The following is a 22,639-nucleotide window of genomic DNA, read 5'->3' on the forward strand; positions in this document are numbered from 1 at the left end:
ACCTCGGTCTGATCTCGATGCCAGAACGCAAAATAGTCTGAATCTAAATAACACAAAAGGAAATTTTGAATGAACACTAGAACAAACATCCAGACGCCTTAACCGGATCCTAACAACCCCACAATGCAATCATATTTTAAGGGAAAATGCACAATTTACAAGCGTATAATAATAACATACTAGGCTCAACAAGCCAGGTAACAAAGTGGGAATATATATATATGGTGATATACGATTGGTGCAGCCGATTTAAACAAGAAAGGAGGTACATAATTATATTATGTTATAGCAGTTCCATATACAAAACTTTCACTCTCTACGGCTATTCATTCTGGAGTTATGCGAGATTCTGGAGTACGTATTGTAGAGACATTAGATATATTCTTGGAAGCAATCAAGATGAAAAATTAGCAACCGCCTTCGCCGGGAATCGAAGCACGAACCTCTGGAATACCGGCCCAGCGTACAGAACCACTATACCCTATACCACGAAGACACGCTAAGAAAGCGGGACAAATACCTTAAATACTCCTCTTTTTAAAGGACGACTGGGTATTTTAGGGGACCCAATCGTCAAATCCTGTGTGTGGAAAATCCTCATCCACAACCCTTTTAGTTCGGGTGCTTCTGTAGAGACATTAGGTTATTTTAGAAGCAAGAGAGATGAAAAATGAGCAAACGCCTTCGCCGGGAATCGAAGCATGGACCTCTGGAATATGCAGAACCACTACACGACGAACGCCGCTAGGAAAGCGGGAGAATAACCTTATAGTACTTACATACGTATGAAAAAAAATCTCTTCTGAATCCATTTAAAATCCATTTTACAATACGTTTTGGGAAAAACGGTCATTCATTCTATCCGTAGGTACAGATGTCACGCAAAAAAATCTTTCAAATGGTTTCGATAGCGGTCGAAATGGATATTTTCGTTGAAATAAGAAACCCGAAATTTTCCCTATTACAATAGTTCTTTTACTTCAAACAAGGAAGTAAAAAACAATGTAAATCAATGTTGCTTATCTTGTTAAACGCGTCTAGGCAAATATTTCTATCCCTGACAAAAGTAGACTAAATCGAAGGATTTTGAACAATGCAAGAGTGTAATAGAAGTAAACGGAACACGTTATTTAGACAAAATTGGAATTAGGCTGTTAAAAGAGATTCAAAAAAAAAATTAAACTCTGATTCCTAAATAAATTACGTTTCATTTCCGTAAAGACATATTTCTATGAGTATCTTTTAATGTAAATATAAACTTTGAATTTTAATATTTATCATAGGTTTTCATAGTGAGAATTGTTATATGTATAAATTATAGTTTTAGGATCTTAAATTTAAGGGTGTTCTGCTACTAACTACTTTACATTACAAAGCGGATTCTTCACGATAGCTGAAACACAGGTTCGAAGTAAAATACTGCAAAATGTTCTTTATCAACTTAAATCATTAGACAAACGAAGAAAACATTTCCGTAGTACAGTAAGACCCCGCTTAACGCTGTTTCGTTTACCGTTGTTTCGGTTTAGCGCTCTTTTATTTCAACCCGGGGATTCTCCGAAATTGTGCGCAGCGCTAGGTTTCCAAATAACATATCCGAAACAGTGTAGTTGTGTTTCTTGCTTTGTGGACGCATTTTTATCATTTGAAACATTTGTTGACATTATTGTAAGTTTAAATTTGTATAATACTATAATGATTAATACAGTGACAAATATTATGATCTTTAGTTTTTATCATGGGTGATAATAAAAAACAAGAAAAGAAAGCAACCAGAAAAAGGATTTCACTGGAAACTCAAATGCAAGTGATTAGAAGATTAGATTCTGGTGAACGTCGATCTCAAATTAGTGGTGCATTGATTTTGGCAACTTCAACAATAAGGACAATTCTTAAGAATAAAGAAAAAATACTGTCATCGGCAACTGCAACTACGTCAAGCTCTGCAACTAGAATTACCCGTTCTAGAAATAACATTATAGAGGAAATGGAAAAACGACTGTCTATATGGATTGACGACGAAATTGAACGCAATATGCCATTAAGCCAATCTATCATAATGCCTTCTTATTTAATTTTTTTTAAAAGTATATGCGTTTATATTGTTTTTATTTTTGTAAGAAATAAATGTTTGATTTTATTTTTATTAAAAAAAACATTATTAAATTTAATGCCTAACCATTTTTTATCCGTCATCCCCTAACCCCATTATTTACATGTTAAGATAGCCTCGCTTAGCGCTGTTTCGCATTACGCTCTACTTCGATGGAACGTATCCCCCGCGTTAAGCGGGGTCTTACTGTACATTGAAACTTTTAAGTAGAATTATATTAGCGTTATGCCATTGTAATGTAACATAAAATGATCATGCTGTTCAGTGTATTTGAATTTTTACCACCTTCTGATTTAGAAACTGCATATTTTTACGGTTTAGCGGTTGGTTGTGAAGAATTTATAGTCTTTCGATATTATTTCTCTTTCTGAATTTTTCCTGCAGTTTTTGTGGTTTCATTAAATCGAAAGCTGTATTTATCAAAAATAATATCAAGCATGCACATTATTTTAAAGGAATACGAGGAGATTTAAAATTGTATATTTGATATTATTTCAAATTTTTAATGTAATTTTCACATTCTCGGCAGAAATTTAAAGAGGCATGTGTCAACAAAATACTGCAAAAATTGTTTGATAGATCGTTTTTTTTTTTATTTCTATGGGTGTGATGTTTACCTGACTAATGTATTATATTTTTAAATGCAGGTCCTCCAGATGCTGTTCAGAATTGCAGTGCCAGTAATCATACAGAAGAATCGCTTATGGTCCGATGTCAAGAGGCTTATGATGGCGGACTCCAGCAAAGTTTCATGTTAGAAACTTATGACTCTGAACATGTGATAATGTTAAACAATATGACCAATCCTACACCAATTTTCAATGTTTATGATCTGACGCCCGGCACTAGTTTTGTGATAGCTATATATGCTTTTAATTCTAAAGGGAGAAGTGAACCAAAGATTTTAAGAGCAAGTACTTTAGCTACACCAGAAAGTTTGACACAGAGAGGTAAGCTCAATTTATAAAATTTGTGTAATGGGAGAGTTAAATTTTTATATTTTCCCTCCAGTGGGATTTTCTGTTAAGTCGTACAACTTAAAAATGTTGATGTTTGTTAAATGTTCCATGTTTTCCATGCAAAATGTTTGTGTTTGAGAACACATGAATGAATCGCTATGCTAAGATTGCTGACAAAACGGTTAAGATCTCTTTCATGAATAATGCATATTTTACCAGAAAGTGATTGAAGTTGTTTACTTTAAACAGTTTACATAATCTGAAATTTAAATTTCTACTTTAGAAATGATAATAAAGTTATAAAGAACCCTAACATTATCATTCAATGCAAAAGACTGGGAAAAAAACTTTAAGTATGTCCATGTTTTGCAGAGAAGTATTTGGGAAAAAAAAAAAAAACACAATTTAATTAGTTCCGTATATACAGAACTAACTTACTGATTAAATTCTGTAATTTATATTCCGTATACTGACTTTTTTAAGTATCTAGTATTAAGTAGTAAATAACATGTGTATACATGATCGAAATGTTGTCTACTACTTATTTCGTTGTAGAGTTTTATTATTGTGTTTCCATTTCTTTGAAATAAACTGCTTGAAATTAGTTGCATTTAGGAAAGACAAATTGTTTGTCTGGGATCAAGTTTTTGAATTCACAGCAGCAAATACTGATTGTCCAAAATCAAGTTGAAAATTCCATTTAATCTTTTCTTTATCAGATGATATTTAACAGAAAGCACGTTATGTAGACAGTCAGTGCAGATTGTTCTCAAAAAGCATCTTCGCTGAGAATTTTTAAAGATATCGTTTTAAAACTTTATAGATGCATTCTACGTATATTACTACAGAAATGTAATTTATACAGTTGTATGTTGTTCAAATTGAAAGTAAAAACATCATGAACATTGAGAAATTTAGACATTATTAGGTTTAATTGCTTTAACAGAGATTTATAACCTTCATATAATACAAACGAATGAATTTCTCGGAAGAAATTTAAAAACTGCGATAATATTCATGTCAGTATTGTAGTTTATGACAAGTCATAGTATTTAGTTCGGTGATGAGAATATTTTAGACTGTCTGAACTTTATGAAATTAACCTTTCAAAGACTTTGAAAATGGGCAGTAATTTTTGCGTTATGCTTTAGGAAAAGCTATTTTTGTTAGGAGTTTTATGAACCGTAATTTCTTACAGTGTAACTATGAAATCTTACTGAAGAAAGCCGAGCTCCATTTTGGAGAAAGTTATACGCACAGCTGTATGTGTAATGTAACTACATTAAGTTTAGGAACAAAACATGATAAATTTAGATTAATCGTTTTAATTTACGGTGCTTTTTTCGATTTCAGTTTTGAGTAATAAGAATAGCTATTTTTTCCAAATTAATAGCAGGCATTAGGAAAGAGGGGCGATGTTCTAAACACTGACAAACGTGAATTATACTACATCTCCCTTCCATCCTATTTATTTGATAATGATCAATATCTCCCAGATTTTCTCTTCTGTAGAGCAAAGGCTTGCAGCTATCGAAAAAACGTGGGGACTAACGGATGCGTTCCGAAATGTGTTACTTAGTATAGATAATAATCATTACGTGTTACAATTATAATATAACCGTATAAAACATTTACTAATTTTAGAATGCTGAATTGCTCGAATACGGTATAACGCACTGCGGCTATCTGCCTAAGGGAAGAAATGCAGTCCTGGAGCGCGGTCTAAATTAAAACTGGCACATATTCACGTCGCACATCATCACACTATAAAAGAAAACACACGAAACCAGTCCGTTCGTAAAGATAGTAAACTGGGTCGATAGCCATTGGTCAGCCGATGTCCAATTGGCTGCGGGTTTGCGTTAAACATCCAGTTAATTAACAAATGCAAGAGGATGTGTCAAAAATGTATCGATTAAAATCTTTGAAATTTGAAAATGAGAATTTAATATTAATTTAATAAAGAAATATAAAAATTTCTTCCTGTATAATAAATTACCCGTCTTAAAATTTACAATTTATTCTGAAAAAGGAAATAATTTTTACAATATGAAAGTTTTCTTAATCGGTAAGTTTTGATCTCATTTTGATTTTGAGCGTTTCTACCGAGCTTTCACACAGTATCTGCTAGTTTTTATAAATAGAAATAACACCGAAAATCAAGCGCAATGGATTTAAAGGAAAAAATTTGCTGCATATTATTATTTATCGTGTAATTTTCCCTTAGATAAGAAACATCCGCACATAGCTGAACTAAGAAAAACCTATAATTTATCAAATACATTTTTACACTTTGTTGGGAGAAAAAACTGCCTATTTTCATAAAATGTTACCCATGAGAGCACATTTGAAAATTTTGTCAACACACAAGACTCAGATGCACTCTGAAAGAAAGGCAGGAATGGCACTCTAAAAAAATGTAACGACAAACATTAGCTTCCTGGTGTTGCCACTTTTACCATCGAAATCTTCTCTACCGCTTCTCCAAACGCTTTTTCCGCTCCCTCTAACCCCATCTGAGGGCCATAAATCAAGGACATTAAAGGAGCTAGTTAGAAAACGAGCGAATATGCCTTATTGAAGAGCTTCCTCTTTGTAGGGAGATACTAGAATTACTTGCAAACTGGCTCGATGTCCAGCCATTCTGTGCTACCTTTTGACACGCTAGGATCATGGGTAAGAGGCTAAAATTTGGGATCATTCACGTCAGAGTATGTCTGAGTAACGGAGTCTGTTAAAAGTGTACTTAATAGCCGTGCTCTACCACCATTACAGATAACGTGACAACTTTAAAAGTATAGGATAACTTATGAATACTTTAATGTATCTACTCAATATGGGGAATGAAGAAATGATCCTGAATGTTTTAAATCCCTATTACAATGTTTTACCTTGTCTTAGATATATTATATTTGTAATGTGAAATGTAGTATTTAGAGATTTTGATTTAAAAATGATATCTGTGTAGAAGTATAGTCTAATTTAGCCAAATGTTTACTCTTTCTGGATTTAATTTTTTAGCTATCGATTTATCTATACGTATGAGTGCGTATATATATATATATATTGCTATTTTTAGAATAGAGAAGGGAAATTGATTTAAGTATTAAGAGGCTATTGATAATTTAAATTATAATTTATATTCGCAATTTGTGTAGTTTTTATCATGTATATATATATATATCAATAGCCTCTTAATGCTTAAATCAATTTCCCTTCTCTATTCTAAAAATAGCAATATCTTTCTGCCTTGCGTCATTTCAAGGCTAATTCATGTCATATGATTCTTACACAACAATAAATGGAACTAACACTCAAAGAGCCAGTAATAATATGACAGCAGATTTAATTATCCAATCAAATGCACTGAAAATTGAATCTAACTCATTCTAAATTGAAGATTATATGCTGAACACAAGCCACCATTGTTCTACACTTCGGCCTAGCTGGATTGCTGCCTGCTGCTCTCTTCTTATTGCAAATCTATCAAGAAAGTAAACATTTTCGAAATAGGAACGAGCAGTGTGTCAAGTTGTTTATGGCTGCAGCGTTTACTGGAATAAAAAGGAATATTTAATCTGCCTTGGCTGCCAGTTTCCTATTCATTATGGATCAATAGTCTGCGCAATCAAAAACCTTGCTGTTCGTTAGGGATTCAACATTCTACGTATCTATGCAATCAAGTTTTCTACAGCATGAATACTTTTAATTACACTCACACACACACACAAACATATATATATATGCCGAATAATAATCGTTCTCATTAATCGTCCAGGTCTAATGTTTCAAAGACCAACCCAATGAAAGTTCTGTTTTAAACATGAAACATAAGTGATTAATAGTTTTTATTTTTATTTGTTACTCTAATTTATACATTTTTCTAACTCTAACTGATCTTTAAAAGAAATTTCCTTATCTGGCTTTAATTTTTTCACTTCCAATTAACATGAGATACTTTTACTCAATATTCTCAAGTACGGAGTAAAGTAATCTTCCTTAGATAGAATAATCTTTGTGTTTCTCAAATAGAATAATCTTTATGTTCCTCAAATAGCATAATCCTAAAAATACCTTCCTCAGAGAGGATAATTTTAAAAAAGTCTTCACAGATAGAATAAGTTTCCTCAGATAGGATAAACTTTAAGAAAATTTCTAACTATTTCTTTTTAACGCACACACACCATGTTCTGAAAAGTTTTAACGGCTTTTATTAAAAATTATGAAATTTAAATTTTTATATTTAGGTTAATTCTATATTCATTATAAATAAGAAAAAAGAAAAGTTTGATTCCTTACAACGGAAATTAGCCGAGATATTTTACTTCAAGTCTTGGGATGCTTGATGTTATTTTCCATTTTTCATGAATTCGGTTAATAAATAAATCAGAATAATTTGGGTTTAGATTTTCCTCTTAAATGACATTCAATAATATTCTTTGAAGATTTACTAGCCCATAACATACTTTTGTTTATAAACAGCTTTTGACCGGAAAGCCCGTACACGGCCTAGCTTACTTTTTGTGATGTCTATAAGACCGTATATATATGTGCATAAGAAAATATTTCCAAGAAATTAAGGGGATATATACAAAATGCATAAATCCAGGTATAATATACCAGAGGCCTTTTGACTTTAAAATCAGGAAAATAATTCTTTCTCATGGTAGTCGGACCGGTCAGAGGGTTAAATAAATTGTATTGCTTTTAGATACAGTTAAATTTTGGCATATGCAAGGAAATTTCTAAGAACGATATGACTACTAAGGGATATTATAGATTAAAACTAAGAAGATGAAAAAGATACGCTGGAACTTTGTAATTTTCCGCCTAAAAGGGCAATTTGCCCAGAAAGGCTATTAATTCCGTGTAGGCATTTTGTGCTGGTTCACTATAAACAGCGTTTTGTTTTTCAAATTGTTGCGACCAAATATTAGAGCACATCATTATATTTAAAGAAATGAAATAATGAATAATCTGCATGAATGTATGAATGTTTCTTGCACTGTGAAAAAACGACGGTAACTAGAGACAACAAATTTTGAATAACGTTCTCCTCCACTTGAATATGGGCATCTTGAAGCCCAGTTTATAGTTTGTTTTATTATCTGTTTCATATTTTGTAAAACTGTAACTAATTTTTTGTTAAGTATCTCAACGATTTCAAAGCTAGCAATGGCAACAGTGTGCGGAAAAAAAGAACATTGTTATATGCAGCGGGCGAGACTGTGTATCGGAAATATTCTAAAGATATGCTCTTTTCAAATTATTTTGTGATATGGCTGTTGACTTGGAGTTTATGGTTTAATTGCGAAGAACATGATATTTAATAAATTAAGGTAATACAGAGAACGTTAAATATAAAATCTGAAACTTGCAGATTCTTTTATTTAATAATTTTAATGAAAATTTCTAAAGCTAATTTTAGAAAGCTTTCTAGAGCTAAATTTTACTTAGTTATTTAACATTGTAATTGCTTCTTTAAGCGAGTAAATAACTACCGTTAAATTAGTAACTTGTCCTTTTTCAATAATAGATAAAATGCTCAAATATCTTTTATGTCAACCTGAAATAATGTACATACTTATAAATTATTGGGTATTCAGTTTTCACTCACAATTGCTTCTAAATCAATTTTTATTCATAAGTGGGCAATATTTATGCATAACATGTTTTTATTGTAATTTAATATTCATTAACGGAATACTCATTTATTTCTGTTGAATTAATGCTCCCGTATTACGCATTATTTTTCATCAAAATGCACACATTATTATTCTAGTTAAAATGCCACCCTTCATCTATCTCGGGGTTTCATAAATTACGGATTTCAGACATCTTGCCGGAGGTAATCACTAATGTATTATCAATATTTATTAGCTAATATAGTGCGGTTTCATATGCATTATCAAGGGATATTAGCATTTATTAACAACTACCTTTATTATAAAATGGCTAAAGACGAATACTTTTACTATTTATATTATTATTCAGAAAGTGAATTATTTCTTCTTTAATGTATATTTTCATCTTTCGCTCAATATACATGGCTAAACCTGATGCATAATTTCTGAATAGAAATGAATGATTATTGTATTCAAAAGACCGTTTCAAAAAGGTAGGGCAGCAATTTTTAAAGTATTTACACACTTGTTGCCTAATGTTTACCAAAATATGAAATCGTATTATGATGTTATAGGTAATTTTGGTTATTTGTAACAGAAGGTAGTATTCATCTTTAAAAAAAAATAAACACCTTTAAAATAATTGTGATACCCTATAAAGTTATTATTTAAATTAAGCCTTTATAATAACTTTTTTCCTTTTCCGCGTCAGAAAGTAACTCAGGTTAGATATTATGCGTATTTAAACTGAGGTTTTTTTTTTTTTTTTTTCGATTGTAAAACAGAGCGTGTTCCTGGCTTGCGCGGGCACGCTACGTTTAGTTCCTTCCATCTGTGATAATTTGTATTACTCGGACTTACGTTATCGCTGCGGACACTTGAATTTCATACGTCGGTAGAGTTACTGAGCCTTCTTACAGTACATTGAAATTGTGCAGTCCTTCATTAGTATTCTACGGTTAATTTAAATTTCACTGTTACTTCAGTTGCATCATCATGAGCTGTGGTTTATTTTGTTAGCATAAGAAGTGTTATTTTGTTAGTGATAAGTATACCTTAATATCGGTCTGAAAACACAAGGTACACAAAGGATTTATTAAATGAATATCTCTAGAACTAAGATTTCATCACCTAGATTAAATATGATAAATACATCTTCACGTAATTTTGCAGTTTTGATACGGATTGTCCTATTTTATTTGCAAGCAAGGATCCATGAATTTTAACCACAACTGATACTTACGTCGCCCAAACTGTATAGTGATTCGGGAAGCCTAATGCGATACCGAAAGACCTAGGTTTGACTGCCGGGAAGGCATGGATGCTTGTGAATGTATAGTGTCTATGCACCGCGGGGCACCGCGGGGGCACTCTAAATATGCATCGAGCTGGAAGTCCTCCCTAGAGGTTTGTGCTAGGGAAAGACAGACTCTCGGAACCATCTCCCGGGGCGTTCTCCTTCAAAAACTGGGTGCGAAAATGAACGTAGTCGTATTGTTCCTTGCATGATGCTCAAGAACATGATGCAAGATGCTTGAGATTCATGCCTGATGCAAGATGCTTGAGAACGACAGACACAATCTTGCTGTCTTTGTCACGATGCATTTCATGGGCTTATTCTATCACTGCCAGGACAGTAAGATAATGCACAACGACAGATACTTCACTGCCTCATCAGGCTCAATGTCAACGATTCCGGGGCTTCAGTATAAGATGAATCTTTGCTTTCGTCGATGAAGAAAAATTAACAGATTTGTTTTCGCAATATATTCATCTCAGAATTGACACTTAAATAACTATCACTTTGTTCGTCACAGATTTATTTTTACATTTGAGATTATGCTTTTATGGATGTGAGGCACACAACGTAAATGATTTCACTGCAAGACGAAACTTGTTTATGTAACGACACAATTTTCTGAAAGTTAAATTCCTATCACTTTAATAATGATAGAAATTTGGTATCCACAAAAAAAAAAAAAAAAAAAAAAAAAAAAAAAAAAAAAACCAAAATTCTCGTCCCTATACATTTATTTATTAAGTTTATCAGTACTTTTTCCTTGAATAATGTTAAAACGTTATCTTCAGCTGTTGGTAATGTAAGGTTTTCTTCAATAATGTGAGCCTACCCAATCTTGAAAATTCTTGACAATTCTATGTTTATTATTAATTATTAGATAACTAGCTCCCCAAGCATTTTTCACTTGAAGTGACAAAACCTTTCACTACTCGTTCACTATTTTGGAACTCCGTAATTTCCTCTTAAAATAGTCTTCAGATTTATCTTTTAAAATAATAAGATGTCTTTTAAGAAACGATGGTTTCATAAATTGATTGGATAGTAATTCATCGCAAACAACACATTGAGGTTGAGCTCCATTTTATCTCCATTCCATGTAAACCCTAATGATAAATAACTTTCATTATATTTTCTATAAACAATTTTAATTTTCTTTCAATATTCTTAGCGATAGTATATTGTCCTGTATTCCTCACCTGTGAATCATCAATTTTCCGCTTAGTCAATTCTATCAATTTTGAAATTTTGAAATTCTTGTTTTATTAATTTAAAAATTGTAATTTAGTTATGAAAGCAGACCAATAATTCAAAAAAATATATTTTATTGTATACATTCATATACTTTGGTCTGTAAATATACAAAAATATATTTATTGCAAGCTATTAGTAACTATAAAAATATTTGTAAAGAACAATAATTTGAATATTATGTTTTTTAATTAATTTAATATTTTGTTTAAAAAATTATGTTTTTCTTTCACGGTTATACTTTTAATCGGAGTGAATACTTTGCAATAGATTTGGATCATTTAATAAAATGTCGTGAAATTTCTCACGAGAATTGTTCAAATTATATTTTAGGCTTAATACAGATTTTAAAGTTTTAATGTTCAACTGCGTGTTTTTCAATTGTCCATATTTTATTGATACTAGAGAAAACACCTTCTGTTGCTACTTTTGTTCCTGGAAGAGAGAGAATGTGTTCTACAATTTTCAAAATATTTTCATAAGGAATATTATTCTGTTTAAAATGAAGGAAAAACTCCGTCCATTTTTCATCTGTTTCCACATTTGCAGACAACCAACATTTAATTTTTTCATTAGTAACGTATCTTTTTACCATCGACACCTCATCAAAAAGATCATTTTCGCAAATATTATTTTTCGGAAAATAGTTACTAATATATTAAAAAGATTTTTCCACATATTCCCATAAAATCTCCATTTTAAATGTCACCCAATGAAAGTTTTTAATATCCTCGAACTGAACTGTCCGTTCTTCAAGATATTCCAAGCAGGTATTAAAAGAATTTCTGACTTCTTTCAGAAAATCAGGTCGTTTAATATGGCACCTTGTTCTTCCAACCTAGTGATGTCCTTTTGAGTAACTAAAGGAACGTAATCGTTAGCAATTCTTTCTCGCAATTTTGTTTCTAAATTATTGATTTCATTTGACACCTCCGTAATTGAAATTTTGTTCCCTTCAATAATTTTCACAGCACTGTGAAATAATGTAGCTTCGTTGTGGATAACTGAAGACAAACCTTTGATGTGTCATTTTCAAAAAACAGCTGCAATATTCTTCGACATTTATCTTGTGATAAAAAGTATGATTTTAATGGTTCGTATACTTTTAAAATATTTTCTATAGCTGGTAAAAGAGCCCGCCATTGTGTTTTGTTGTAACCAATAATTCTTTTATATTCGATTTCTGCGCTTTCACAAAAATCCTTCAAACTTTCAACACGCACATTATATATATATATATATATAAAATACGAGTAAAGTTTTGAAATAATATTTTCAACATCCACTGGAAGTAAGTCAGATGCTAGCTGAATAGTATTGTGTGGAATGCGCGCTGCACAACCTACTCGAATAATTTTTTGGTTCAAATGTTCGGAAAAAAGGTGCATGTTTTTGAATGGTTCAAATGTTCGTTAAGTTTCGTAAAAGCGTTATTGATGCCTCTTCTAACTTCACCAAAATTTGCGTCAGTGTCAACAATAAAATTATTGCCTCAGAATAGGCAATAATTTTACTGTTCAAATTATTCTTTTTTAATTAAAAAAGTATTTTTTAATATAGTACTTATTGAATCAAAAATTATTTATGAAGTTTCACCCGGTAGCCGCCCAGACGGTATAGTGGTTAGGAGAGCCTGACTGCGATACCGAAGGGCCAGGGTTCGAATCTCAGATAAGGCACGGTTGTAACTGTCCATCCTTTCATAGGAGGCAATAGTGGCCCACATATTAGACGCCTCCATAATAAAGAGACCACCACGTCTGGCCTTAGTATAGATTAATGGACTCTGTTACAAAACTGTAACTGTTCACAATCTGCCATTGGGAAAAAAAAGTTTCGCCCGGCAATGAAACAAAATCTAATGTTCTAATTTTAATTCCTGTTTCTGGATCAAAAATTCTAACAATTGTGGGAAATAATTTTAAATCTTTGTGGTTGGAAGCATCATAATATGTGGACATAAATGTGCATCTAAATCATATTCTTTCTGCAATTGTGAAAACGAATATGGTTCAAAAACATTACAAATAATTGCTTCGATTTATGTCCTTGCACTTGCAATTTTTTTCTCGTACAATATCTTGATCATTTGCAACGTACAATCAATTGATCTGAAACTTTGATTGTAGTTTATGGTGTGGAAATAAATATACCTTCAGCTAATGCTAGCTGTTCCTCCGTTAACAATACATATTCCTTGACGAGACGTAACGACAATGATCGAACACCACCGGGTAAATCTAACTCTTTACATGGCCTAATAGTTTACTTTGCATGCATTTTATGTTGTTTTTTAATTTCTTTATATTCACTATAATAATTAATAAATAATAGGTAATGTATTTTTACAGTACATTTAAAATAGGAAATGCAGATTGTTTCAAAAAAACGGAACATTTTTTAAAATCGACGGGACCAAAAATCCAAAATCGGGACGTGTGGTCACTTTATCTTAAGGGAGTTTTACTGTACTTAATGTCATTGTTTAATTCAGTTAATCTGTTTAATCATAGTTTAAATAGTTAATTCCTTAACGCTGGAAAATAGAAACCTTTAATGTCATTTTTAGAATAAAAGAGATGTTTAATTTACACAAAATCCCCTAGCAATTTTTATTGACAACAAATTCTAGTCTCGTATTTCGACATACACTAGAAACTACATTGGTATTCTTTACACCAATCATATTTTTACCAATTTGCTTGAATTAAAGTGATATTAAAATAAATATTGGTACTGTATCTCGTAAAACCACGTCAGAAAAGACCAAATGATGTAATTCTTTCTTTAAACATGTAATTTAGAGTTCCCCGGTATGCTCTTCTTTTCTGTTTTCCATCGTATAAAAAACGCCCTTTTAATTGCCGTTTTCCAAGGAAACAAGAGTAAAAAATTTCGAACTAGCTTCAGAACAAAAAGAAAAGTATCCAGCAGAATACAAAAAAATTCTATCCCTAATGACGCAATAGTTTACTACAGCTTAGAGATATTTGTTTTTATTTCATTTAATGCGTAAATAAGAAGTCTGCGAGAGAGACAATTAAAAAGCGGAAGTAAACGGAAACATTCTGAAAGTCTAATGACTGCAAAAAGCACTTAAAAACAATACAATTAAGAAATTATTAAGTGGCGTTGCGTAGAGTAATACTTAAGTTGTTACATTTTATGTTCTTCCTGGTAGCTTCCAGCTTTCCCAATTTTATTTGAGAGCATAGCGCTCTCATTTTATCTTTTACGTCTCTGCTTACATTTATCGACTGAATTTAAAACTATCATGTGACTAATTTTCATGTAATTCGATAATTAATGCTTCGGAACCGGTAATTAATTATTCTGAATGTTTTAATGAAGAACAATCGTAACAGAGTTGCTTCTTAAAAATAGAAAATATGCATTCAAGTAAAAATATTAACGGCTTTCTTTTATGCGAAGATTAAAAATGAGGTTTCCTTAACACATGAAGTTATGGGTAGCAAAAATCAATTTGTCCCTGGAAAATGCTTTTTTTCCCTTTTGAATCCGTATTTATTTTTTAACATGTTTTCCTTACTTTTTTTATTAGTATTAGACTTATACCAATACAAATGTCGCCATTTTTAAAGCTGCAAAAATAAAAAGTCACTTCTAGTTTATTTTTCTGCAGCACTTTTCTTTAGACTTGACAATTTGTAAAGAAACCAGTTTTTATTGTCAGGTTTTACCCGAAAGACTACGAACTACAAAATAATGTATATTGTACTAGCATTTAATTGGATTGTAATTAGAGATTCAAGAAGAGTATGACGTTGTGTGCTACAAACATTTGCTAATATATGATTTTATAAAACTGAATCAAAAACCAAAACAGAAAAATTAAACTCATATTCGTCCGATGTCGAGGATTGCGTCTTTATTTGTTCAACATTCGTCTTTTAAAATAACTATTCCAAGCACCGCTGGTTTCCTAAGATAACAAAGATTTTGCTGCAGTAAACATAAATGTGTTTGCATGCATATGGAATAATCAATGTTTAGAAAAAAAACAGTCTTAAGTTTCCCTCACAAACTGACTGCGTTGAACTGAAAACATATGATTGTAATTAAGACCCAAAATGTGCTAAACGTTTCTGGTTTTCCTTTTAGAACTGGATGAACAGCCTATATAACATAGACATTTTAGCATAAGTAACCTAATAGCATAAACTAATCTAATTAATTAGATATTGCCATGTTTCAGAATCAGTCATAAAAGCATGAAACTCCCGTTAAAAGGTATGCGTTGAAGTTTGTTTCGAAATCAATAATTATTTTTGCGACTGCAGTTTTATCTGCGTTGGTGTTCAAAATTAAGAATTCCATATTTTAGCAATTTTCTTGACAAATACGAAACAAGAGGTACAGACCGTGCTGCTCCTAAAAAAAATGTGTAAATCCTTAGAGAAAATACATAAGCATTCACGTGCATATAGGCGGAATATTTAGGAGAAGGATTATTTAAAAGTGCACACGGAATTTTCCACTCTCCATTCGCTCGTAGTACTCTAAGCGACCAAAATATCGTCCAAATGTATTCGGGAACGTTCAATATGGATATTTCCGTTGAAATATAACACCCGAAATTTTTCGCTCGTAGTACTCTAAGCGACCAAAATATCGTCTAAATGTATTCGGGAACGTTCAATATGGATATTTCCGTTGAAATATAACACCCGAAATTTTTAGTGATTTCAATATTCTTTATGTTGCCCAGATGGGAAAGTGGTTAATAACACTGACTGCCGTCCTAAAGGGCCCAGGTTCAATTCCCGGATAAGCTTTTCACCATTATCTTATCCGGGAATTCCTCAGAATTTTCAGCAGAAAGAAACGGTGGCTCTCCTGTTAGTTGCCTCCATGATAAAGAGAATCACAGTTTCCGGTCTCAGTAGTGGCCAACGCTTTAACATACAACGACTAGAGCCTGCCATTCGAACAGTAACAATAAATAAATATATAAATAAATGATATTTCTACTTCATGCAAGGAAGTAAAAAGGAGCAGAAAATCAAATTTATCAGGATAGTAAATAATTAAAAATAAGGCGCTGATTACAGGAGATACAATACAATATACAAAATTATTGAATATTGCGTTGCATATAACCGATAAAACAAATATAATTGAATTTTGAAATAACTGAGATATAAAACTGTTCTTTATTGAAACATTGCCTTACAGCTTTCAGCACGAAGTCTCTGGCATCACGAGAAGATTTTCCAGTGGGAAGCAGTTAAAGTGATTTGTCTTTATCAAGAATTCTTGCATAAGACACAATTAATATAATTTTTGCCCTTGAAGAGAGCCTAGGAATTAACTCCACAAATCAAGCTCCTATATTTATGCATTTACTCCTCTAGCATGTTAAATGGGAATGTAAAGTTTATTTTAATTTAATTGAATTTTTTTAAATTACAAAGTTCTCTTTCTCGAAATAAAAGTGTAAGCTGCATATTGTAATGCATATTTAGACATTTCATGAATTAGTCTCTACATTCTAGCATAAAAATAACTCATGAGACGCATCTCTGACTCTCACACCACAAATAAAAACAGTTCTTTATGTTTACAACAAGGTAAATTCGGTAAATCCGCGCGGTAAAATCGCTGAACACTGGTAATTCAGTCACCGATTCGAGTCCCGGCGAGCGGGCTGACTGCATGAGCACTTTCGTGGTTTTACCCTTGTGTATACGAGTATTTTCTCTTAGAAAGTCCTCCATAAAGGCGCCCCTAGGCAAATAGCCCTCGACTGCGTGGCCATACCTTTATATACCTTACCTTTATAACATAAATCAATCCTTTATTTTATAACTCGTTCCTTATATTTTACTTTATATTAAAAAAAAATCCTCTAGCATTTACTTTAAGTCTAATCAATGATCTTAATCATGTCTGCCAATTTCAAGTAAAAAATATAACATGATAGCATGCTTCTACAATGTCCATGACCTAAATATGAATGAAAATTATTCAAAAGGGGAAATTTTTTTTTAATAATTTTCGCTTACTCATCTGCTTGAGTAGTTTTTAGAAACTTGCAGATTTTTTTTCTGAGTAATGACACTGATGCGTGGGCCTTTCCTAAAGCCGAGGTAGTCAGCCTTTTTATACCTACAATCCACTTTTACGGTGAAATTTCTATACCGCCCATCCGTTCACACTGACTTAGTATAGAGTAACTGCAAAGAAATTTTTCAGTGGAATTTTAGTAAGAAATATATAGTTATATTTATGCATTTATTTATACTACAGTTTACAATATTAAACTTTTAATAGACAAAAAATTCATTAACAAACATCAAAGCCGAATAAATATACGGAAACAGGAGAGCACTGCAATAAGAGAATGGTCAAGTAGAAAACTGAACTTTAAGGTGTGTGTATATATCAACATATCCATGCATGTTTCAATCTCCCTTGATCATTATTGGACAAAAATCTCGATGACCACCCCCCGTGAAACCTTAAATCGCCCTCTAGTGAGCGCTAGGGACCAGGCTGACTATCCTTGCCTTAAACAAGTACTGATGTTAATATATTCGCATTCCTAGAAAATAAATTTTCGCAGACATTACTGTGAAACAATAGGCTTTCTAAATTTATTTTCCGAGGAAACATGGGTAAATATACTTCCACTAGTGGCCGAATGGATAAGACTGATGAGCAACTGTCATTTGATCCAGGTTTCTAAATCCGAAGAACGGGCATTTTATATGGGTGTATTCAAGATTTCCCTGATGAATACTATGATCGAACTATTTTTCTTTCGAAAGCTTTAATAGAAGTATCCTTTCGCTTAGGCAGATAGACTTTATGTGTTTTTCCGAAATTAGCTAAGCGGGCACACAGACTGGGAGAATAATTTTTCTTCTTACTTCATACACAAATTCTTCACTTGTAAAATATGTTTCCATATTTTATCATGAGTTATGATCTCACAGCTAAATTTATCTGCATTATAAAATAGTGATTCCAGCTTGAACATGCCTTAAATTATTTTTTGACAAAATAATTCATTTTGGTAACTGTCAGTTTCAATTAAAGCAAATGAAAATTTTTATTATGTATTAACAGAAATGTAGTCATTATTGCTAACGTGCACGACGCCATTTAAAATTTAATGACAAACAGCGATTAATGAAATATTATTTCAAATATGACTGCTAGCTTTGATTAATATTTCTCAAATATTTCTTTTTATTAAGTGAGTTAATTCGGTCTGATAAAATATAGGAAAATTTATTATCACTTTTCTACCCTGAGGGCATCTAATATTAAATAAAAATTAAGTTCGGCAGTTCTGTATTTCAATTAGATAATGATTTGTTCATTATATTTGAAATAATTCAATTCTTTGATTATAATGACCAATTTAGTTTGAAAATTATTTTAGAACTTAAACATCAGTTTGAAGAATCATACCTGCTTTTAAAAAAAACAGTATTAAAATAATATTAAAGGTATAAAATATATATATTCACATTGCATTGCTCGCAGCTTCTGTAAAGTATGAATGAGTTAAAACGTTTCGATTTCTGGTATTTAAATAATAGTTCTGAAGAATAAACTGAAATATATTTATACTGAAAGAGATATTTTTGTGTAAATTACCAAGTCTTGGAAAGACGTTTTAAAAATTTTGTATCATAACTTTTTCTTCTTTTTTTCAACTCAATATACTGTAAAGGAAAATATGAAATATAAAAGTAGCAAATCATACATCAATAATGCTTGATTTTTCGTGCATTCTTACTTTTGAGACTTAGCAATATACTCCTCAAATATATAGAATTTCTCTTTAGATACAGTTAAGAATCTAGCTGCATTTTTCTCAATAAAATATTGAAGAATGAGCAAAAAGTGCACGTTTAATATAGCATTTCCCATTTTAAAATAAAAATGCAAGAACCGTTAAAGAGAATAAATATAACTTTACTGTAATTCATATGATATATATAAAATTAACGATGAAATCTTCTTTTAGGTGAATAAATTCAAGTTATATTGAAATATAATAAATGCTAAATGCAGAACGACTATTTAGTTATTGAAAGATAGCTCGGAATTCATAAAAGTAACATAATTGAAATATGAGGTTTTAATTCAGAAGTCAAACAACAAAAATCAGCGTTATACCTACAAAACGCTGATTTTTGTTGTTTGACTTCTGAATTAGTATTTATTCAGCGTGTTATTGTGTCTTAATTATGAGGTTTTAAGTTAGAGGAATAATAAAATACTCACATAAGTTTGAATGCATGAATTTGATTTTATCTGCATATCAAAATTGAGATGGATATGTTCAATGTATAAGACCATTTTCATAAAAACGCAATATGACTAATGACTGCATTATGAATAAAACGTAATATTTGAATTTTTAGTAATACCTGTAATAAAGTAATTTTAAACTGTGTGACAAAATATTCATAGATTTAAAGAGGTGGAACAAACATTTTCTTTATTAAACACTTAATACAATTTAATGGAACTGACAAAAGTTCTATTTTTTAAAATTCAAATTTATTGCAGTTTGATTATCATGAATATTTAAGTTCAATATCCTCAGTAATTATCTCGAGAATACATCAAATTATTCTTCAGAATCTATGGAAATTGTTATGCTGTGTATCTTAGAAAAAGGTTTCGAATATGAATAGTTAACCCGCATGTACAGAAAATGACAGCATTTTAGACATATATTAAAATCTGATATTTCAAGTAATCTTTTACTTCAGCGTAGACTAAATTTTTTTAAACCTGATAATGTAGACTGTGAATGTAAACTAATTTTCTGATAAAATATGGGTATTTCTAATAAAACGGAGACAGAATTTTTTCCATTCGTTTCTTTCTTTTATAGAAACGTAAGGATCACATATAAAATCACAAATTTGTCAGTAAATTATTTAATAAAAGTATATTTGTTTTCATAATCTATCTACATTGGAGGGGGAACTGGAGTTATGCATATATCGTATTCTGCTTTATTGTGAGCACTAAAATTTCTTCCTTTAATGCACCTTTCAATAGTCATATATATTTTATCTTTATTCGGATAGGGAAATAAAACAATAAGAGCATTCTTACATTGTTGTTAATTAAATAAATTGATTAACCACAATTAATAACTAAACTGTTGCGTGCGTAACTTTTTTCTTAATGCCAGATAGGAAGAAAGAAGAATGCATCTATTAAAATTTCTTTCATTACTATAAAAAGTACGAAAAATGCATCTCTTACATCATTAATAGAGTTATACATATTCCCCTTGTTAGTATAGACAATTTATCACAAAAAACGAGGCTCTTCTGCTCTACAAATATAATTCTTTTAATATTTGAAAGAAGTGTTCACATATTTTTGAAAATGATTAATTAGATAGTGTATTCAATTAAGTTAAGCCTATCATATTTGATGAAGTGGTTTTCTCTCATTTTCCAAGCGAAAAAACATAAAAAAATATATAAATGAAAAATTTATTTTCTTACTCAGCTTTTAGTTCGGTTCTTAATCTGTCTCTGATGTCTTAACCAGCATATATTCTTTTCGTGCAGCATTCTAAATCGTTAAATGATAACAGTCCAATATTTTTTTTTCGTTGTTCTACTCTGAAGTAAGTAAACTTAAGCCTAACTCGATTTTAATTCTTAGTATTCATAAATCCGAACACATGCTAACTACATTTTCCTAACTCCAAGTTTTAGAATATCACTTAAAACTGGAAAATGTGTAGCTAATTTAAAGGATTATTACTTCAGCTTTATTATTATAATGCTTTAAAGGACTTTATTAGATTTTAAAGGCTATTTTGACCTTTGATCATAATAGTTATAAGCTCGCTAACTATTCAACAAATCGAAAATTTAAAACTCTTGATATTTGAGGGAAATAATGATTTTTAGCTCGCTAACTTTTCAACCAGTGGAAAATTTAAAACAGCTTATTGCTGTCTTAGTAAAGTAGATGGTTTGGTAATTGTCGTTATTATGCAATGCAAAGATTATTTTTCCATGTGCATAAAAACATTACTCTTTGATTAAATTATTAGATCAGTATCGCAACCTCTTAAATATCTTAGTATAGTTTTTAAATCAGTATTATAAACTTTTAAAGCTCTTAGTACAGTTTGGTATTAGTTTTTAAATCAGTATTGTAAACTCTTAAATATTTTAGTACAGTTTTCCATTTTTTTCGCTGTATTCCTCTATTATCAATAAAAACGAGGGACTTTATTGAGCTACGCTTTATATTTTACCTCTAGCACAAATAAATAAGCTGGCAATATAATATAAAATAATAAAATCAATCTTTAGAGCTTCATTTTGCTAAATTTACAGACATAGGGAAAGAAGGTCTAGATGCATGTTACTTACGTAATCACGATTGATTTTCCTTATAGTTATCTGATAAAAGTAGTAGTTGTCTGATAAAAATGTTGGTTAATAATACTTGAGGTTGAAATAAGTGCTGAATCAGACAAGTTATAGCAAATTATTTGGTAGTCAAACTGTGATATATTCAAATATCATGGTTTTTGTTAAATTCCTAACTCCTAGTAATCTTGTTAATTTACAACATTTCTTTAATAGATGTAGCATTACTGTAATTAGATGTAAAATGGTTTTAAATTTCTTCAAATATTCTTCCTAACACTCTACCTAGAGATTATTCCGAAATATAAGCTTCATCTGAATTCTTACTATTTTTATCGCTCCTTAGCTGTGGGCGAATTATAGAAGAAGAGAAGTTGCAAATAGTTTGGATAATAAATTTTAGATATTATTTAAACTGACATATAATGTTTCTTTAATATTCTATTAACATTTTATAAATTTTTAATTACAAATTTGCCAAAATGATAATTAATCTCAGAGATGATTCCTTAACATCGTTGGTAGCTGATTATATTTGCTACAAATGAAACATTACGTTAAAAATCCACTTTAAGATGCTTAAATATTAATCTATTTTGGATAAGCCTGTAAAGATTATGTTAATTTTATTAGCAGTTAAACTTTGAGTTAAACTTCCTTTCCTATCGCTTCTTAATTTCAACTTACCACTGTTTATGCAAACTGTTTATGCATGTTGCTTATGCAAAGGCCCTGGACCACATACGGCCGAGAGGACATATATTTGGTTTTCTCGACCTTCAGGGATCCTGCAATCACGCCAGGTACTCTCAATGAAACAGTTAACTCTTGTGCAGGACGGCGAGTGTCCGTGTGGCTAATGTGGCAAATTCTGCAGCATTATGGACTGTCAACGAGGCGATCATTTGTTCGTCTTTCCGCGACACTGCAGCAGAGACAGGCAATGGACACATCAGTGACACCACGTCGTTTTATAGGGGAATTCCTGTTCTGTTACAACA

At 31.2% G+C, this 22,639-nt stretch overlaps 1 protein-coding gene across 1 annotated transcript in view; it reads left to right on the plus strand.

Annotated features, from left to right (window-relative positions):
* The window catches only part of LOC118192543 (neural cell adhesion molecule 1-like), a 332,149-nt gene that overhangs the window by 155,505 nt on the left and 154,005 nt on the right, over window positions 1–22,639 (plus strand). The window contains exon 8 of the mRNA XM_085817818.1: window positions 2,761–3,063. Coding sequence (XP_085673944.1) covers window positions 2,761–3,063 — 303 coding nt within the window. The remainder of the gene's footprint in view (window positions 1–2,760; window positions 3,064–22,639) is intronic.

Source organism: Stegodyphus dumicola, chromosome 5 (genome assembly GCF_044657685.1).
Source record: "Stegodyphus dumicola isolate Sdum_Otavi_A_Nest chromosome 5, ASM4465768v1".
Taxonomy (NCBI): domain Eukaryota; kingdom Metazoa; phylum Arthropoda; class Arachnida; order Araneae; family Eresidae; genus Stegodyphus; species Stegodyphus dumicola.